The 20,931-nt window shown below is 37.5% G+C and overlaps 1 protein-coding gene across 1 annotated transcript in view; it reads left to right on the top strand.

Moving 5' to 3' along the window:
• FGF9 (fibroblast growth factor 9) overlaps nt 1-14,320 on the top strand; it is a 40,697-nt gene extending 26,377 nt beyond the window's left edge. Inside the window, exon 3 of the mRNA XM_053563061.1 lies at nt 10,982-14,320. Within this exon, the coding sequence (XP_053419036.1) occupies nt 10,982-11,227 (246 nt within the window). The 3' untranslated portion in view covers nt 11,228-14,320. The remainder of the gene's footprint in view (nt 1-10,981) is intronic.
• Nucleotides 14,321-20,931: the final 6,611 nt, after the last annotated feature.

A 20,931-nucleotide genomic window follows, 5' to 3' on the forward strand; every position in this document is an offset into this window, starting at 1 on the left:
TTTTGGAGTAGTAATAAATAATATGAACATACTCACTTCAATGAAATGTTTTATCATGAAGTACTGAAGTGTGATCATAAAGAGATTAATTTTGTAAATCTTGCTACTCTTTCTAAAACAAAAAGACTGACATAATCCCAAATAAGAGGAAAGAATTTAAAAGCATATATATGGTTTGGAAAAGTAACATGGTCTTTAACTTTTAATGATAATTTTAATTGTTAAGGCATTTATGTTTACCAGTGTGCCAAATTGGTGTAATTACAGGAGCTGAGGTGGTTTTGCAATGTGATGCCCACCCTGCACAATCTCATTTAACTTGTTAACTGAAGTTATGTAACTCTCCTGTGTATAGGACAGTTAGATGCTTAACATCATGAAAAATGTCCACTATAGATTATACTGTTTTAAATTGAGTAATTTGCTTTATTTTCTGGATAGGCTTGAAATTTACTTGTGTGTGAGCAATGCTCTCAGAGCCTGTCAAGGAGAGGGAGCAGTGTTAATTAAGCAGTGAAAAGGCCAGTTCAATTTCTGAGCTTAGTCACTTTTTATAAAGCAGTTTTTATTAATGACAGTTTTCTCTTAATCACTGAAAAAAATTAGTGTTCCATTCAGATGCTGCTACCTCTACTAGCACTGTAGAATTTTGTTCATGCTTTCTGTTTTCCTTCTCCCTCCATTCATTCCTCCTGCAAAATGAATAACATTTTTGGAAAAATGTATTTTGAAGTGAAGAGGCAAGGACGTCTCTCGAAGAGTCACTGTATTGGATTTCTGAGCCTGCCTTGCAAACTGTAGCCCTTTATCCTCCCCAGTGCCTGCCCCTGGGGAGACAGCATAAGGGGATGTCAGGAATCACACTGCGTAGTCAGTGAAAAACGAAAAGGGGAGGACTTTGCCTCAGCAGTCTGGCAGCTCCAGTAGGCCTCTGGAAACTTGCTCTAGTGTTTCTTTCTGTAATAACAAGATCCCTGTGGTGTAGACCTCGGCAGACCACTTCATGTGTAGGCCTTGCTGTCCTGTGTATTTAATCATGATGTCAATATTACCACCGTTTATTGATGGCCTCCTCTGTGCTTAGCACTGTTCTCTGCTTGCTTCTTTGTCACCACTCTGTCTCTAGATACTTAACTATGTGTTAATAACCTGTTTTAAAGATGAGGCTACCAAGACTTGGAGAGGTGAAATAGATGTCCTTCAGTTGGGGGAAGAGGACTGTGATGTGAGTAGACTTCTGACTCCAAAGCCAGCTCTTTTCTGTTGTATAAACGGGTTGTCTTTTGCTGAGGTTTCCAGGTAGCTATTTCTGATCCCAGAAAGGTCATTGTGCTATAGGTCTCTGCTATGTGTGCAAAGGAAATTTAAATGCACGCCCAAGTCATAGCTCCAAAGGAGGAGGAAGTATTCTACTTGTGAAACATACAGATTAATTTCATAGGGTCTGTCAGGTGATGTGATATCCCACTGGGGAAAGGAAAGCTTGATTTGAATTAGTTTTTCCTGTCCTTTGTAGAACCAAACGCTTGGGATCCAGTCCCATACTCTGGCCCATTTTATTAATGAAAAAAATAAATGCATATATTTGGTTTAGAAAATTTACTTAATTACAGCAAACTGAAACCAGCTATTTTTAGGCAGGAACAATCTTGCCTGTAAGGAGACTATTTATTATGCAAATGGCAGTGAGGACTAAAATAGCCGTTAATGTCTTTAACACACTTTAAAAATTTCATCAGTTTTAATAGAGATGAGAGGAAAATGACTTCCATCTAATCTCCCCAGTGCAGGAGGTAGATGGTTGTGTGTCCTCAGAAGAATGACCCTCAGGTGCAGAGGGGGAAGCAGGGGTGTCTGTCCACAATGCACCCCATCCCTCAGAGGAGAGCTGCTCTAGCCACCCCCAGATGGGAATAGTCCACTTATGGGTGGAGCTTGCTTTCTGTGATTCATTTTGCCCCTATAAACTCAGCATTAGCAGTCTAAAGTTTTTCCATCATTTTTGTCCTTGCTTAACATGTTGTGGTTTTTTTTTTTTCTTTACTGCTTTTCCTCATTTCAACCCCTTTAGCAAAAATTTGTTCAATGAGAGAATATTTTGCCAAAAACCTCTTCAGTGTTTCTGACTGCTTGGCAGAGCACCTATTGGGAAGTGCAAGCCCTCATGCTACTGAATATGTTGCAAGCCTTTGGGTTGGGGAAGGGACCTAGAGAAGACAGCCTCACACTGGACTGTTGATTGATGTTATCAAATCCTCTCCCTTTATCTTCTCCTTTGCTCTCTGCACTTCCTCCACAGGCAGCTGGAAAGGATGGATTCTACTTAACTGATATCCATAAATTCAGTGTATTAAATCGTGTTCTTAGCCATGTGCACGTAAAAAAGATGTCTGTATTTTGGTCACATGCAAAGTTTGCTCTTTGTCCTTTGGGTATGAATGGTAGAAACGAAAGACTATTAAAATGCTCTTATTTGCATTTGCTTATTTGTGTTCCTATTTATGTAATGTTCCAAGAGGCTAAGAGATTCACTGAGCCCCTGGCTTTCATAGAGCTCAGGTGGAGGGGAAATGTAATCTGTGTGTCTAAGAAGACATGTAAGGACGTCTTTTCAGTCTGGGAATGGAGGAATAGGTACAGTTTTCCTCTTGGGACCTGTGTATCTGAGAATATGGCATTTTTAGTTGGGAGTCTCTTTCTTTGTCTAAATTCAAGGAAATAGGAGAGCTAAATTATTTGTTTTTACTGTGTATTCAGGAAGACTCAGTCCTTCATGATAAAAGGAACTATCTTAAGTCATTTTAGTATTTATTAAAATTTTTTTTCACATTAATATGAGGATACAAACAGGTTACGTTGTTTGCATTTGTTAGGTAAAGTCCAAGTTGTAGTTTAGCCCTTCATCCAATGTATACCCCTACATTGTGCCCCATTAGGTGAGAGCTTAGTCCCTCTCCTTGCCTTCCCCCGCACTTCTTGAATTTAATTGTTTTTCTCTCCGGTGGGTGTATAGTTATTCATCTACTGGTTTCTTATAAGTATTGAGTACATAAGATACTTGCTTTTTCACTTTTGTGATACTTAGGAGAATGTTTTCTAAATCCATCCAGGTGAATACAAAAGATGTAAGTCTCCATCTTTCTTTATGGCTGAATAGTATTCCATGGTATACATATATCATTGTTTCTTTAACCATTTATGAGTTGATGGGCATTTGTGTTGTTTCCACATCCTAGCGATTGTGATTGATCTGCAGTCAACATTCTAGTGCAAATGTCCTTATGGTAAAATGATTTTTTTCCTTCTGCATAGATAGTAAAGAGATTGCAGGATCAAATGGAAGGTCTACTTTTAGATCTTTGCAGATCCTCCATACTTCTTTCCGTAGAGGCTGCATTAGTTTCCAATCCCACCAGTAGGTAGAAGTATTCCCTTTTCTCTGCATCCACACTAGTATCTGCACCTTTGGGATTTTGTGATGTGGGCTTTTCTCACTGGGATTAGGTAATACCTCTGAGTGGTTTTGATTTGCATTTCTCTGATGATTAGAGATGATGAGCATTTTTTAATGTGTTTGTTGGCCATTCATCTATCTTCTTGGGAGAAGATTCTATTCATGTCTCTTGCTCAGTGACAAATGGGGTTATTTGCTCTTTTCTTATTGATTATTTTGACTTCTCTGTAGATTCAAGTTATTATCCCTTTGTCAGATTTGTAACATTTGAATATCTTCTCTCATTCCGAAGGTTGAGTATTTATTTACTACTTAAAAGTACCATCTAGGCTGGGTTCAGTGGCTCACACCTGTAATTCCAGCAGTCTGGGAGGCTGAGGAGGGCAGATTGCTTGAGCTCAGGAGTTGGAGACCAGCCTAAGCAAGAGTGAGACCCCGGATCCTAAAATAGCCAGGTGTTGTGGCAGGCACCTGTAGTTGTAGCTACTCAGGAGGCTGAGGCAAGAAAATTACTTGAGCCCAAGAGTTTCAGGTTGCTGTGAGCTAGGTCACCATGGCCCCCAACCCCAGGGCAACTGAGTGAGACTCTGTCTCAAAAAACAAAAACAAAAACAAAAACAAAAACAAAAGTACCACCTAGGTGGAAAATCAATAAGGAATTGATTTTCAAAGTTTCAGCTGAGTGATGAGAAGAGCAAAAAGGCCAATGAATCCTGTTGCCTTATTTGTCTAGGGCCCAATTTGGATAGTCTAGCTTCTGCCTGGAGTGTGCTCATGGGTGTGGTTGTGATGTCTACTTCACTTCTGGTCATCACTGCCCATGAGTAATGTGGCTGTGGGATTGGTTGCGGGGTTCAGTGGGAGTTCATGTGGAGGGGAGGTGTAATCTGTATGTCTAAGAAGATGTGGAATCTTTTTAGTCTGGGAATAGAGGAACTAGTTTTCCTCTTGGAACTGTGTACCTGAGAATATGGCATTTTTAGTCGGGAGTTTCTTCCCTTATCTAAATTCAAGGAAATGAGACAGCTAAGTACTGTTTGTACTTTGTAGTTAGGAAGACTCAGTTGGTCATGATAAAAGCATTACATTTTGACATGCAAAATGAGGATTATCTGCATCAGAATTATTGGGAATTTCTGGATCAGAATTTTAAAGGGTTAGGGCTCAGAAATCTGCATGTCTTTTTTTTCTTTATTGTTAAATCATAGCTATGTACATTAGTGCAATCAAGGGGTACAATGTGCTGGTTTCATATACAATCTGAAATAATCTCATCAAACTGTTCAATGTAGCCTTCATGGCATTTTCTTAGTTATTATATGTAGACATTTGTATTCTGCATTTAGTAAGTTTCGCCTGTACCCAATTTAAGATGCACTGTAGGTGTGGCCCCACCTATTACTTTCCCTTCACCCTAACCTCACTCTTCCCTTCCCCTCCTTTGGCGCTTTCCCCATATTCTTGTGCTATAGTTGGGTTATAGCCTTCATGTGAAAGCTATAAATTAGCTTCATAGTAGGGCTGAGTACATTGGATACTTTTTCTTCCATTCTTGAGATACTTTGCTAAGAAGAATATGTTCCAGCTCCATCCATGTAAACATGAAAGAGGTAAAGTCTCCATCTTTCTTTAAGGCTGCATATTATATGGTATACATGTACCATAATTTAGTAATCCATTCGTGGGTTGATGGGCACTTGGGCTTCTTCTATGACTTGGCAATTATGAATTGGGCTACAATAAACATTCTGGTACAGATGTCTTTGTTATATTGTGATTTTTGGTCTTCTGGGTATATATCTAGTAAAAGAATTATAGGATCGAATGGCAGGTCTATTTTTAGGTCTCTAAGTATTCTCCAACATCCTTCCAAAAGGAACGTATTAGTGTGCATTCCCACTAGCAGTGTAGAAGTGTTCCCTTTTCTCCACATCCACGCCAACATCTCTGGTTTTGGGATTTTGTTATGTGGGCTACTCTTACTAGGGTTAGGTGATATCTCAATGTAGTTTTGATTTTCATTTCTCTGATGATTAAGGATGATGAGCTTTTTAAAATGGGTTTGTAGATTGTGCGTTTATCTTCTTTAGAAAGGTTTCTCTTCCAAGTCCTTTGCCCACCCTGAGATGGGATCACTTCTTTTCTTGCTAATACGTTTGAGTTCTCTGTGGATTCTGGTTATTAAACCTTTATTGGAGGTATAACCTGCAAATATTTTCTCCCATTCTGAGGGCTGTCTGCTTGCTTTACTTACTATGTTCTTGGCTGTGCAGAAGCTTTTTAGTTTGATCAGGTCTCAGTAATGTATTTTTGATACTGCTTCAGTTGCCCTGGGGAGTCCTCCTCATAAAGTATTCACTCAGGCCGATTCCTTCAAGTGTTTTCCCTGCACTTTCTTCAAGTATTTTTATAGTTTCATGTCTTAAGTTTAAATCTTTTATCCAGTGAGAGTCTATCTTAATTAATGGTGAAAGGTGTGGGTCCAATTTCAGTCTTTCACAGATCGCCAGCAAGTTCACCCAGCACCATTTGTTAAATAGGGAATCTTTTCCCCACTGAATGTTTTTAATTAGCTTGTCAAAGATCAAATAACGGTAAGTGGCTGGATTCATCTCTTGGTTCTCTATTCTGTTCCAGACATCTACTTCTCTGTTTTTGTGCCAGTACCATGCTGTTTTGATCACTATTGGATTTGTAGTATAGTCTGAGGTCTGGTAGCGTGATTCCTCCTGCTTTGTTTTTATTTCTGAGTAATGTCTTGGCTATTCGAGGTTTTTTCTGATTCCATATAAAACGAAGTATTATTTTTCGAGATCTTTAAAATATGACAATGGAGCTTTAATAGGAATTGCATTAAAATTACATATTGCTTAGGGTAGTATAGACATTTTAACAATGTTGATTCTTCCCAGCCATGAGCATGGTATGTTTTTCCATTTGTTAATATCTTCAGCTATTTCTTTTCTTAAAGTTTCATAGTTCTCTTTATAGAGATCTTTCACGTCCTTTGTTAGGTAAACTCCCAAATATGTAATCTTCTTTGGCACTACTGTGAAAGGAATAGAGTTGTTGACTGTTTTTTTGTCTTGGTTATTGTTGATATATATAAAGGCTACAGATTTATGGGTATTGATTTTGTAGCCTGAGACATTGCTGTATTCCTTGATGACTTCTAAAAGTTTTGTAGTAGAATCCCTAGTGTTTTCCAGATATACAATCATATGATCTGCAAAGAGTTAAACTTTGATCTCTTCTGACCCTATGTGGATACCCTTGATTGCCTTTTCTTCCCGAATTGCAATGGCTAAAACGTCCATTACAATGTTAAAGAGCAATGGAGACAATTGGCAACCTTGCCTGATTCCTGATCTAAGTGGAAATGATTTCAATTTAACTCCATTCTATACAATATTGGCTGTGGGTTTGCTGTAGATGGCCTCTATTAGTTTAAGAAATGTCCCTTCTATACCAATTTTCTTAAGTGTTCTGATCATGAAGGGCTGCTGGATATTATCAAAAGCTTTTTCTGCATCAATTGAAAGAATCATATGGTCTTTATTTTTTAGTTTGTTTATGTGCTGAATTATATTTATAGATTTATATACATTGAACCAGCCTTGAGACCCTGGGATAAATCCCACTTGGTCATGGTGTATAATTTTTTTGATGTGTCATTGGATTCTGTTTGTTAGGATCTTATTGAGTATTTTTGCATCAATATTCATTAGTGATATTGGTCTATAATTTTCTTTTCTTGTTGGGTCTTTCCCTGGTTTGGGGATCAAGGTGATGTTTGCTTTGTAGAATGTGTTGGGTAATATTCCTTCTTTTTCTATATTTTGGAAGAGATTTAGTAATATATGTACTAGTTCTTCTTTAAAGGTTTGATAGAATTCTGACATAAAGCCATCTGGTCCTGGGCTTTTCTTTTTAGGGAGATTTTGTATAGTTGATGCTATTTCAGAACTTAATATAGGCCTGTTCAACATTTCCACTTCGTTCTGGCTAAGTCTTGGTAGGTGGTGTACTTTCAAGTATTGGTCGATTTCTTTCAGATTTTCATATTTCTGAGAGTAGAGTTTCTTGTAATATTCATTAAGGATTTTTTCAATTTCTGTGGGGTCTGTTGTTATTTCATCTTTGTCATTTCCGATTGATCAGATTAGAGATTTTACTTTTTTTTTCCTGGTTAGGTTGGCCAAAGGTTTATCTATTTTATTGATCTTTTCAAAAAACCAACTTTTGGATTTATCGATCTGTTGTATAATTCTTTTGTTTTCAATTTCATTTAATTCTGGTCTGATTTTAGTTATTTCTTTTCTTCTGCTAGGTTTGGGGTTGGAATGTTCTTCCTTCTCCAGTTGCTTGAGATGTCCCATTAAGTTACTAATTTCCTCTCTTTCCGTTTTCTTGTGGAAGGCTTGCAGTGCTATAAATTTCCCTCTTAGGACTGCCTTTGCAGTATCCCAGAGGTTCTGATAATTTGTGTCTTCATCGTTGTTATGTTCCAAAAATTTGGTGATTTCCTTCTTAATCTTGTGTATAACCCATCTATCCTTCAACATAAGGTTATTTAGCATCCATGTTTTTGTATGGGTATGCAGATTCCTGTTGTTATTGAGTTCAACCTTTATTCCATGATGGTCTGAGAAGATGCAAGGAATAATTTCTATTTTTTTAAATTTGCTGAGGTTGGATTTGTGGCCTTGGATGTGGTCAATTTTGGAGTATGTTCCGTGGGCTGATGAGAAGAATGTGTATTCAGTTTTGTTGGGGTGAAATGTTCTGTAGATATCTGTTAAGTCCAGATGTTGAATTGTTAAGTTTAAATCTAAAATTTCTTTGCTTAGCTTCTTTTTTGGAGGATCTATCCAGCACTTCTAGGGGGTGTTAAAATCTCCAACTACTATGGAACTGGAGGAAATCAAGTTGCTCCTGTCAGAGTTTCTCTTATAAATTGAGGCGCATTCTGGTTGGGTGCATAAATATTAATAATTGAAATCTCAACGTATTGACTATTGTCTTTAACAAATATGAAGTGTCTATCCGTATCCTTCCTTATTTTGGTTGGTTTAAAGCCTATTGCATCTGCGAATAGGATTGCAATGCCTGCTTTTTTCTGCTTTCCATTTGCCTGAAGTATAGATGACTATCCCTTCACCATGACTCTATATTTGTCTTTTAATGTAAGATGAGATTCTTGTATGTAGCAGATATTTGGCTTGAGTTTTTGTATCCAGTCAGGCAACCTGTGCCTCTTCAGAGGACAATTTAAACCATTCACATTAATTGAGAATATTGATAAGCCTTTTGAGGGTCTGGTGGACATTTTTAATCCTTTTGTGACTGTGGAAGTTGGAATTTGATCAAAATTTTCTGGGTGGGTTTACTTTTGTGGTGGGGGATTATGCTGGTCTTTATGGAGGATAGGTCTGAGAATATCCTGGAGAGCTGGTTTAGTTATGGCAAATTTCTTCAACATGTGAATGTCGTTAAAGTATTTAATTTCGCCATCATAAATGAAACTCAGTTAAGCTGGATACAGGATCCTGGGTTGAAAGTTATTTTGTTTTAGGAGATTAAAAGTCGATGACCATCCTCTTCTAGTTTGAAAGGTTTCAGCAGAGAGATCTGCAGTTATTCTAAAACTCTTCCCCTTGTAGGTGATGGTTTTCTTTCATCTGGCTGCTTTCAGAATTTTCTTCTTCATATTAACTTTAGTGAAATTGATTATGATATGTCTGGGAGATCTTATTTGGGTTGAGTCATGCTGGAGTTCTGAAAGTGTCTGCTATCTAAGTTTCAGAATCTCTTGGGATGTCTGGCAAGTTCTCTTTCATAATCTCATGGAGAATAGACTCTGTGCCTTGTGAAGCCACTTCGTCACTTTCAGGGATCCCTATAAGATGAATATTGGTTTTCTTCGAATTATCTCAGAGCTCTCTGAGAGAATGATCTGTTTTTGCCCTCCATTTCTTGTCCTCTTTGAGAGTTTGGGAGCGTTCAAAAGCTTTGTCTTCAATGTCAGAAATCCTTTCTTCTGCTTGTTCCATTCTGTTATTGAGGGATTCAACTGTGTTTCTCAGATCTTTGAGGGCTACAACTTCTTGTCTCAATGTGTCAAAATCTTTGGTCATTTGGTCTTTGAATTCGTTGAATTCTTGATATATCTTTTGGGTTACTGCTTGGAATTCTAGTTCGATCTTATTTGCTATCCAGATTCTGAATTCGATTTCTGACATCTCAGCTATTTGTGCATGGGATCTTGTGCTGTGTCTACCCCATTGATCCTTGGAGGAGTTGATCTACTCTGATTATTCATATTGCCAGAGTTTATCTGTTCATTTCACCTCATGATTGTTTTTTCACCATTGCCTCTAGTTGTCCTCAGAGTTGGGGAGGTGCCTCTCCAAGATTCACCCCAGCGGGATCACTCTATTGTTGCTGGATCTTTGTAGAGAGTGACCCTGTGTAGCTCCTCTGGGGCTTGCCCAGCCAGGGAGTTCTGTTTGTGGGAGAAGCTCTGGAGTGTGACACACCTGGATCCAGCAACAGGGCAGGGGGGTGGTGCACACGGTTCTGGGAGTGCCTGGTGCCCAGTGACTTTGGCTCAGAGAGCCCAAGGCTCCAGCAGCCTCTGGCCAGGAGAAGAGCTCTGCTCAAAGGCAGGAGGGCTCCGGGGGCACACGGCTACCAAAGTCCCTGGCCAAATGGGCAGGCCAGTGTGGAGGCAGGGAGGGTACAGAAGGGAGGACGTGGGGTTGCACGGCTGGAAGTTCCTGGTCAAGGCTTGCTGAGGCCCAGGGGGCGCAGCTCTTACCAGGGTCTGGGTGGGGGCAGATCGGGCGCACCTCTTATGAGGTCTGGGCGCTGATGGCTGATTGTGTGCAGCTCTTACAGAGGTCCGGGCGCTGATAGCTGATAGTAGGATGTCCTTGTTTCTCGATGTCTCAATGATGGGGCCAGGCACAATGCAGGGTTGCCGGGCCACTGGGACTGCGGATGCTGAGACGTTGGGGGTGCTGCAGAGCTGTGCAACTGACGGCCACGGCGCTGCTCTACCAGAAGCAGTCGACCTGGTCTTGGTCCTCCAATCAGAAATCTGTATGTCTTGAAGAGTAATAAATAAATGTTCCTGCTGAAAGGGGCAAAAATATACCATGGGTAATGTTGCTAACGTTGGTCTCCATAGAAAGTACTTTATAAAGAATATACGTGTATTAAAGATGAAGCAGCTATCTGAGCCTTTGAGCAGGCAAAGTTCCTGCCTTCCAGCTTGGTCACCATACAACTTTTGTGGGAACAGAAAGTGGGAACACTCATCACATTAGTTGTCTTCTGTGGTTGATGTGTTCAAATAATTGGCATGTGGAAGGGTTTAACCAAAAGACATTTAGACTTTTTGTACTTTAGTCATTAGGAATAAGAAATTAGAATGTAGTTATATTTATATAGCTCAGCAGGTTTTGCAAAATGCATTAAAATGGAAGTTTGCAACATATTTATTTGCTTTTTTATCTTAAACAGGACAAACTAACCCAAGAGTGTGTATTCAGAGAACAGTTTGAAGAAAACTGGTATAACACGTACTCATCCAACCTGTACAAGCACGTGGACACTGGAAGACGATACTATGTTGCATTAAATAAAGACGGGACTCCAAGAGAAGGGACCAGGACTAAACGGCACCAGAAATTCACACATTTTTTACCTAGACCAGTGGACCCTGACAAAGTACCTGAACTATATAAGGATATTCTAAGCCAAAGTTGACAAAGACAATTTTCTTCACTTGAGCCCTTAAAAAAGTAACCACTATAAAGGTTTCATGCGGTGGGTTCTTATTGATTAGCTGTGTCATCACATCAGCTCCACTGTTGCCAAACTTTGTCGCATGCATAATGTATGATGGAGGCTTGGATGGAAATATGCTGATTTTGTTCTGCACTTAAAGGCTTGTCCTCCTGGAGGGCTGCCGAGGGCTACTTGCTTGATTCATCTTGAAAGGAGAGGGAAGATAGACTGTGCGAGAGGGGTGTGAGAGTGTGCATGGGTAAGTAGCAGGGGAAAATGAGAGAAGCCGAGCAAAGAGGACGACGGCCTGATGCATGCTGGGAAATAGACACGCTTTTACATTTTTGATCAGTTGTCCTTCATCCTATATCAGCACAGCTGCCATACTTAGACTCATCAGGATTCTAGCTGGTGGCCTGCGCAAGGGTACGCTGCATTTTCAAAGGCATGGAGAGTGCAGTCTTACTTAAAAGACTTTTTCAGTTAATTCTCACTGGTTATCATCCCAGTGACCTTAAAGCAAAGACCTCTTAGTAAAAAAAAAAAAAAAAAAAAAAAAAGTTAAATTTATTTATAGAAATTCCAAAGGCAACATTTTATTTATTTTATATATTTATTTATTATATAGAGTTTATTTTTAATGAAATATGTACAGGCCAGATAGGCATTTTGGAAGCTTTAGGCTCTGTAAGCATTAAATGGCAAAGTTCGCTATGAACCTGTGGCAAATTCATGCAAGTAGGTAATGGTGCATGGATATGAGACATTCTAATGACCCTAATGTACTAACAATGACAATCTATTTTGTGCCCATATTATTGTAAACTTATGCACATTGCTCATGACACTGAGTATTCACTCTTCAGACTGCTTGTTTCATAGCTTATCCCAGAGGATTAAAGATAAACTGGGTCTCAAACTTTTATTCTGTGTCTGTAATATTTCCTCTCTCATAAGTGACTCCATCATTGTAATTTCATGGTTGGAAAGTATGAGTGTTGGTATTTGTCTTACTTGTTTAAATCTATTGCAGAATATACCAAAGCTAAACAATCACTACGCTTCTCTTTTAGCTGATCTCCAGAACAACAGGACTAATATGAAACATTGTACTGACTTAGAATTCTTTAAAAAAGGAAAAAAAGCTTAAATAGCACAGACTATTTTTTTTAAAGATACAAGAATCAGATTAATAGGATCATACTTGTAAACTTTTTATTTGTGCACTTGGCTATCAAATATGAAATTATACAAGTACCATAGGGGGTCATTGTAACACCTTTTAGAGAAAATGGCTTTTGGTGCGAATTGTCATAATTACATGGTAATAGCACCCTTCAAGTAAAACTTGCAAACTGAAACTAATAAATCTTTATCAATAATGACTATGGGGGGGGGGAAGTATAATGCTTATTGATTGTGTTTTGTTTTTTTAAAATGGTCTTCATAAGCGCTCAATTTTTTTAGAGGGGAGGTTACTATATAGAATATCTTTTACAGGGCTTTTGTAACATTTTATGCTGAAAAGCATAAGAATACATATTTCTTGAGTAGCAATAATTTTGGAACTTGCCCTTGGGCAAGGGAGACTATTTCTTACTATATATTAAGGAGAAAAGAGCCAAATTCTTAAAGCAATATTTAAGAAAAAGGAATTTGTAACAAATTCTTGTCTACGTATAATACTTTTTAGCCAGTTATGTTGGGAAATTGAAAGTGACAGTTAAAAAATGTGTTGGGGTTTATGTAACTAATTTTAAAATTTAATATTCCAACTTTGTTTTGCTCTGATGCACATTCTCTATGAAAAATAAAAGTTTGTCACTGGTGAGTTAAAACTGTTATGAGCGATAAGTGCATGACTTATTGTCGTGAAAATTTATTATTGCCTTCTGATGGTCCAAGTTGGAGTATTTGGCACTGCCCTCCTGCTGATGTGCATTAAGGAAAAACTAAGTCTAATATTTGGAATTAAGAAATATTCTCGGGGTAGGAGACAGAAGCAATGTAAAATAGTTGATTTATGATAAAGGTCTGATTGTCCTCTTTTCATTTACTTTCTTTTCCTTTTCTTTTCTTTTTTAACTTTCTAAACAGAAACTGCATTTAATTCCAAGAAGTAGTATTCTTAATTTATTATGTGATCCTTTGCTGCTGCTAAAATGTGCATATATGCACATTTTCTAAAAAGCATTTAATTTTTTTGGCTGAAAAACATTAAACATTTGACCACAGGGAAGAATCAGGTTTCTAGGATGTCATAGGTATAATATTTAGCACAGAAGAAATTGATTTGAGAAGACAGCCAAAAGTAATCTTAAAGTAGCAGGAGACCATAGATTATCAGCCTAAAAGAAAGAAAAAAATATGTGAAGAAGAATAAAATCTCCATGCATTCCTAGAAAATGCCACTTTAATGTCTTCTTTGGGAGTTATTTTGTTTTGGTACCTTTTTTTTCTTTTAAATAAAAACAAAGCAAATTGTTATATGCTTTTGGCAATTGATACAATAAACTGTAATGTCTGTAAATAAATAAATATTGACTTATGCAATTTATGTAAATAGACGTGCTGGGAGAGTAGATGGCTCAGGGTTACTGGTGGGCATTGTGTGTTGGGCAGTATACTGAGAGTCATCCCCAGCTGATGGGTTTGCATCCGGTTCTTGTCCTATGGGACCCGAAGTCTGTTGGATGGCAGCCCTGAGCCGCTGTGGAATGGGTTGTTCCAGTTTCACAAACAGATGCTTAGATAGCCAAACCATTATCTCGTTGGTGCCAATACTTGTACCATGGTCAAAGACTTATGAGCATGGACTGAACTACCTTCCCGTCTGCCATGTGAATATCCCCCAGCAGTGCTGAAGGACGTGCCAGGTCAGTGTTGGGGAGCCTGCCCTGCCGGGTCCTGTTCTGTAGATAAACAAATGTCTTCCTTATGGTGTTTTCATTCTACTTTATCTCATTAACACTACAACATTGTGTTATTTACTTGATAATCTGTAATTGTATGTAAATACATACGGGATTATGTAATTTGTGTAAATACATAATTACAGACTTCTGAAAACTGGTATTTTTTTTTCACTTGATGTCCAATTTGGAGCTGCTTCAGACTTTGTGCTTACACAAACCAGTGAATTTAAAAAAACATACTCTCCTTACTTACTCTTACAGCTGTGCATGTGTGCTGAGGGGCTACGGGTGTGGGGCGATGAAGGGGGAGGAGCACATACATCCAGATGTCTTTTCTGCAAGCATTTGATGAAGCAAGTAATGTTCTGGGATGAAGATTTATGAACTTGCAACAAGCAGAGCTCAGCGTGTGTGCACATTTATGTGGATGGGTGAATGGACAAAGGCATATTGTTTGAGGTCAGATTCTGTTTGCTGCATCACTTGACCTTGACATGTGCCAAATTTAGATCTACTGTTCATGGTCACTTGCACGAAAGAGCAATGAAATGGTGGGGTAGGGGGATATGCCAGATGGATTCGGGAGATGTGTTAACCACCAAGCCCCGCCTCCAGGGTACATGTGGTCTGTATGTTATATAATACCTGCATGGATCCATAGACATTTCATAGTTTTAAATTGATATTTTATTCTTAGAAATGGAATGGGGAGCAATTATAACAATAAACTGTGACTACCACCTTCAGTATATGGTCCAAAATTCAGTGATTCAGGTCTGTTGCATCGATTCTAGCCACAGAAGGTTTTGGCACAAACATGTGAATAATGGCTTAAAAGTATAATTTCTGCCTTTTACCTGCGGTGAGCATGCTACTGTTGTTACCTTTAGCTCTTTAGAAAAAATGCTTGATGTTACCTTTTCTTCATCAGCAAGGAATGCAGAAATACGAAATAGATGCTTCCATAATTTTCATTGGGAAGAAAGTGAAAACCTATATTCTTTACATGCATTCTCCACTGGCTGTAGTCACCAGCTTGCTGGACAGATAATTTCTCTAGGGTCAGAAAATTATGAAGCCTCTTTGCTATTTTGGTCAGTAGTAAAAGAGAAAATTTGTACTCAGAATTCTCATTATTCTCTGACTATATTCCAGCTTTTATCCTGGAAAATATTTTTAAAATTTAATTAAAAAATTTATAGGCATATAACTACATATGTGAATAGTCCTTGGCAAGCTGTGCTTACACCTGGTCCTTGCTTTTTTTTCCTTCCTTGGTCCCCTTCTGAAGGTCTTTTTAATTATGTTTGTAGTTTTGGTTATGATTCCTATTGATGTTAGCAGACTTAGGAAAGTTTGACGCCAGGAGCTAAGGAGTTAAAAAGTTGTGTAAGGAGAACAACCGGAGCTGAGCAACTGGTGTTGCCTGCCTTGTGCGTAGAGAAAGGCAAGCATTATTGACAATATTTATGGCCAGCTTGAAGAAACTTATTTTTAAGAACACTCAGGAAGGCTTTTTCCTAAATGTTTTGTAGGCCGTTGCAAAACATTCTGTAGGCCCCACCTGGCTGTTGCCTCTGGCTTCTAGCATGTAGATATGGCAGTCTTGTGAAGTCTCTGTTCTTAATAAGAGGGCGTTTCTCACTCTGTGAAGTTATTAGAAGTATAACGGCTCTTATAGAGGGAAGCGATACTCTAATGTCTATTAACCAGACTATTCCCCTTCTTCCTATTTTTCTTCTTCTCATTCCCTTCTCTCCTCCCTTCATGCTGTTATGTGGAGCTGGCATCAGGTGAATAAGACAGGCATGTCACTGATGGCACACACAGAGTTTAAAGCAATAGACATCATGGTATATTTTGCTGATTCCTGGGATAAAGAAGTTCCCAGGGACTGCAATGTAAGGTGCACATAATCTAGACTTAGAAAGGTCTGGGGTTTGATGTTTAAGGCACAATGCAAAGGATAAGTAAGAATGAGGGAAAACAGTTGTAGATTCTCCAGTGTTTCCTACCTGTGTGAAAAAAGTGCTTTGTCCTTTGAGCATTTGGGTTCACAGTGTCTTTTACTGATGTTTCCCAGATTACTAAGGCTGAGCCTGAGTATGTGAAAAGTGCTGGTGGATGGGCCAGCTTTGGTCTTACAGAGTTTCCTGACCCCATTGAGGGGGTGTTTGTTCACAGAGACATCAGAACCACAGTCTTTGAGTCAGACCTGCTGTGTTGCCCTGGGCTCCCTTGTGGCCTTATTCAGAATGCCCTTTCATTACTTTGTTTTATGCAGAAGACAGTGACCCTACTAGTTTTTATTCATGTTACTTATTTTAATTTGTCACTTCCCATGTATTTCCATGTCACAGGCAAAATCTGCCAACATAAAAGCACTTAAATATAGGAAGATCAAAGAGGCAAAACTATAACATAATCTTTAAAATGTCCAGTTCATTCTTTCAATCAATTTGTGGGGAGCAACTACTACGTTACATGAAAAAGTCCTGGGGATATACACATTGTAATAAAATGAAAAAGACAATATTCTGATCTTGTTTCTAAAATACTAAGCTGGGTTCTTTGTCATTGATTATAGAGACATATGATACCGTCTTAAGATACTGTAGGTCTGGGATTCCTGTATTTAAAGACAATTTCTTTAAACATAACTTCTTCAGTTCTGTATTTAATTTACCTTAATATGTAAGAACACAGAAGCAGCCTCATTCAAATCTTATTGTTTTAAGTAGGATGGCATTGGAAGGGTGTCTTTAAATTTGATGATATAGATTGTTTCAGTAGATGAGCTCCTTCTTGGAAGAAAATGAGTTTCTTCTGACATAAACACAGGCCGACCTGTTCCCTTCCCTCTTCTTCTTGGGAAAATTCAAAGAAAAAGGCAGTGGAATTCTAAAAATTTATTATTGATTTGTGTTGTCTCTTAAGGGTGTGAGAACTCCCTTTTACTGGTATAAAAGAACTGATGATGCTTGGAATATGCCTCATCTCCTACCCTTGCACCCAACTCATTGGAATAAAATGGGAATAGAATTTATACCCATAGCTTTAATATCTGGGAGATGAAATTATGCATCTTGGCTAAAATCTTTCTTTCATTTTGTTTCACCTGAATGACAAATCTGTAATCAGCTTTTGGCTTCTTTGGCTTGATTTGATTTTTCTTTGCTAGTAATAGGGGTATCATAAATTCTTACTCTCTTGAGTCTCTCTCTCCCTATACCTTATATAAAGAGTGGACACATTTAGGTGCATGTGATAGGATAAGTAAAACTGACAAAGTGTTCTGGATGGTCTTTAGAATTTTCCCAGAAGAGTTTTATGATCTTAAATTTGGCATAGGAAATAAGAGTTAATAAATGATAGCAATATTCAAAGCAGGGTATTGAATTGAAAAGAAATGCTCATCCTTCATGGGATACTTCAGGACTGATCCTGGTTAGGTAAAGCCCAAGGGCTAAACCCATCTCTGATGCTGCCATTCACTTCACATCTAAAGTGCCATCTGGAGATAGATGAGGGTTATGAATGACTGTTTAGTAAGTGGACACAAAATTAGAAACCAGGCCATTTCTTCTGATGATCCTTTTCTTTTTTTGTAGAGACAGAGTTTCACTTTATGGCCCTTGGTAGAGTGCTATGGCATGACACAGCTCATAGCAACCTCCAACTCCCAGGCCCAAGCAATTCTCTTGCCTCAGCCTCCCGAGTAGCTGGGACTACAGGTGCCCACCACAACGCCCGGCTATTTTTTGGTTGCAGTTCAGCCGGGGCTGGGTTTGAACCCGCCACCCTCGGTATATGGGGCCAGCGCCTTACTGACTGAGCCACAGGCGCTGCCCTGATGATCCTTTTCAAAGAAGCAATTTAAAATTTTGTGGTGACTCTAATGTGCCTATATGTATGCTTCCTGTTGTATGCTCTTGGTATATTTCCTAAACAAACAGGCTAAATTCTACTATGCTCATCTCAGAATTTCCATTTTTCCCAGATGTAAAAATGCTTGTTTTTTAAAAAAAATATAGATTATTGAGTGGAAGTTATATTGCATTAACTATGCTTTCTGTGGAAGTACATGAATTCACCTGCCTGAAAACAGTTGTTGGATAATTTGTAGCCCATATCCCTGCGTCCCAAAGCAAATTTCAGTATTTGGCCCCATTGTGTATTCCACGTGGCCCTAAATGTGTTTCAGATTTTGGTACCTTGAAAGGACCAAATTGCATCACATTTCAGTAGACACTTAGATTATGTATAGTTTTTTCAAATATTAGAAGCTCAAATTAAAGGATAACTAAAAATAAAATACAGACCAATATTGTAGTTTGAATAATAAAAGTTATTTTGTTGTAGTCACGAATCATATTTGGTACTTAAAAATAACCCAGACCTTTAAAAAGTGGCCAGAATTGAGTTTTATTCTTAGGTTAACCCATGATTTTTCAACATGTCTATAATAACCAATGTGTATCTTAAAACCTGACCAAAATTCAAGTGATAGGAACTTTCCTTGTTTTTCTTTTACTTATTTTTTTTGATAGGAACTTTTCATTGAAACTTATTAATTCATTCAACAAGGCATTATTGATATATATTATGTTCCAGGATTATGCAAGTAAAAGCAGAAATCTTAAAATTTATTTTCATATATAACAAGAATATATACTGACATATTTGGTTTATGTGTCACATGAAATTTTCATGAACCAATTTTCATGAGCTTTTTTCATGTTTCCTTTATGAAAAGGATCATTTTTTCCTGTGGAAAGAGACTGGGATGTGACTTAAAGTAGAGACCCATCTCTTTAAAGCAAATACTTTAAATAATGAACTTAGGTAATTTGAAAATCTTTTGTTTTTCATTCAACTGGGTGCTTAAAATTGGTCCTAGAAGAATTCCTTTTTTGTTTGACTTTGAATTAAAAAGGATAAAGTCAATATGAAGTAATTTAGCATACCTTTTGGGCATATTCTACATGTATAATGATTAGTTTTATATTTTTAGTTCAGAACAGCAGTTAAGGTTCAAAATTCCAGTGTGACTGTTTTTATCTCAGGAACATGTGATAGCTTGTCATAAGGCTATCTTATTTGGGAACCACACCCAGTGAACTATATTAAGGAGCATGTGACAAATGTATGAACAATTTATAAATATATTTGATTAGTTACAATTCTGTAAAAAGAGACTATATACCGATTGGTGCATGAGTATATAGAAAGTACTTGAGGAGAGAGTCACTCTAAAAGAGGGTATCTAACAGTATTTGGCACTCACAAAGAACTAGGGATAGTGCCTTCTTCCTAGCCAGACTAGAAAACTTCAAGATTCACAGAGCATTGGATAGAGTACACAGAAGGGTCCTGCGTTAGTTGTGGAGAATAATTAATCCTAGACTAAACACTGTTCAGTCTCACTTAGCATATTTTAAAAGCAACACCAAAAGGATGTTGTCATACTATTTTTACGTAGCTTATCCAAGAGCAAAGTTTAATAATATATAGAAACAAACAAACAAACAAAAATCAGGCATTCAGGAAAGTAATACACAACAATGTCTGGCATCTAATCAAGAACTACCAGCCATGCCAAAAGGCAGAAAAATACAACTTATAATGAGAAAAAAAATCAATTCAACTTGATCTAGAACTACAAAGATATTAGAATGAACAGAAAATACATTAAAACAGTTATTATAACGATATTCTACATTTTCAAAAGAGACATAGAAGATATAAGAAAAAGTTCAAATTGGACCTCTAGAGATGAAAACTACAATGTGTGAGATTAAAAAGTACACTAGAAGGGGTTAATGGCAAGTAGACAAATCTAGACCAAAGAAAAGATAAATGCCCATAAAATTATAGTAATAGAGACTATCTAAAATGACAGACAAAAGAGAATTTAAAAAAATGGAACAGAGCATTGGTAAGCTGTGGGACAGCTTCAAATAGCTCAATCTATGTGTAATCTAAATCTCTAAAACAGAGGAAAGGGAGGAGACAAGAAAATATTTGAACAAATGATGTCCAGATAATTTCTAAATTTGATAAATCTCATAAACCTACAGATCTGATGCTCAATAAACCTCAAGTATAAGGAACATAAAAAAAAAAACTACATTAAAGCACATCATTTTGGTGACAACCAGTGATGAGAGAAAATCTTAAAAGCAGCCGGTTAAAAAACACATATTATAGAGGAACAAAGTGAAGGTGACAGCATATTTCTTATTAGACACAATGTATGCAAGAAAGTGGAGTAACATCTTTAAAGTATTGAAAGAACAAATCTGTCAAACTAGAATTATATGCCTAGTGATAATATGTGTACATGTTTCAAAAACAAAGGTGAAGATTTTGTTTTGACATACAAAAGTTGAAAGAATTCATCATCAGCTTAATACATATTATAAGAAGTGTTAAAATTATAAATCTTAATTGTTAATGTTAAAAATGTTAAAATTTAAAAATCCTCAGACAGAAGGAAAAAGAACAACAGAAATGATAACTATATGGGTGAATATATAAGACTTTTTTCCTTTTATGCAAATGTTTTAAAAAGATAATTGACTATTAAAATAAAAATAGTAACAATGCAGTGTGAAATTTATTGTATATACAAAAGGAGAATGTATGACAAAAATAACACAAACCTCGGAGGAGAGAAATGGAAACGTATTATTATAAGGTTCTCATACTATGCATGGTGTGGTATAATTTCACAGTAAGTTAAAGATGTATGGTATCAACCCTAAA

The sequence above is a fragment of the Nycticebus coucang genome, chromosome 15 (genome assembly GCF_027406575.1).
Source record: "Nycticebus coucang isolate mNycCou1 chromosome 15, mNycCou1.pri, whole genome shotgun sequence".
NCBI classification, from domain to species: domain Eukaryota; kingdom Metazoa; phylum Chordata; class Mammalia; order Primates; family Lorisidae; genus Nycticebus; species Nycticebus coucang.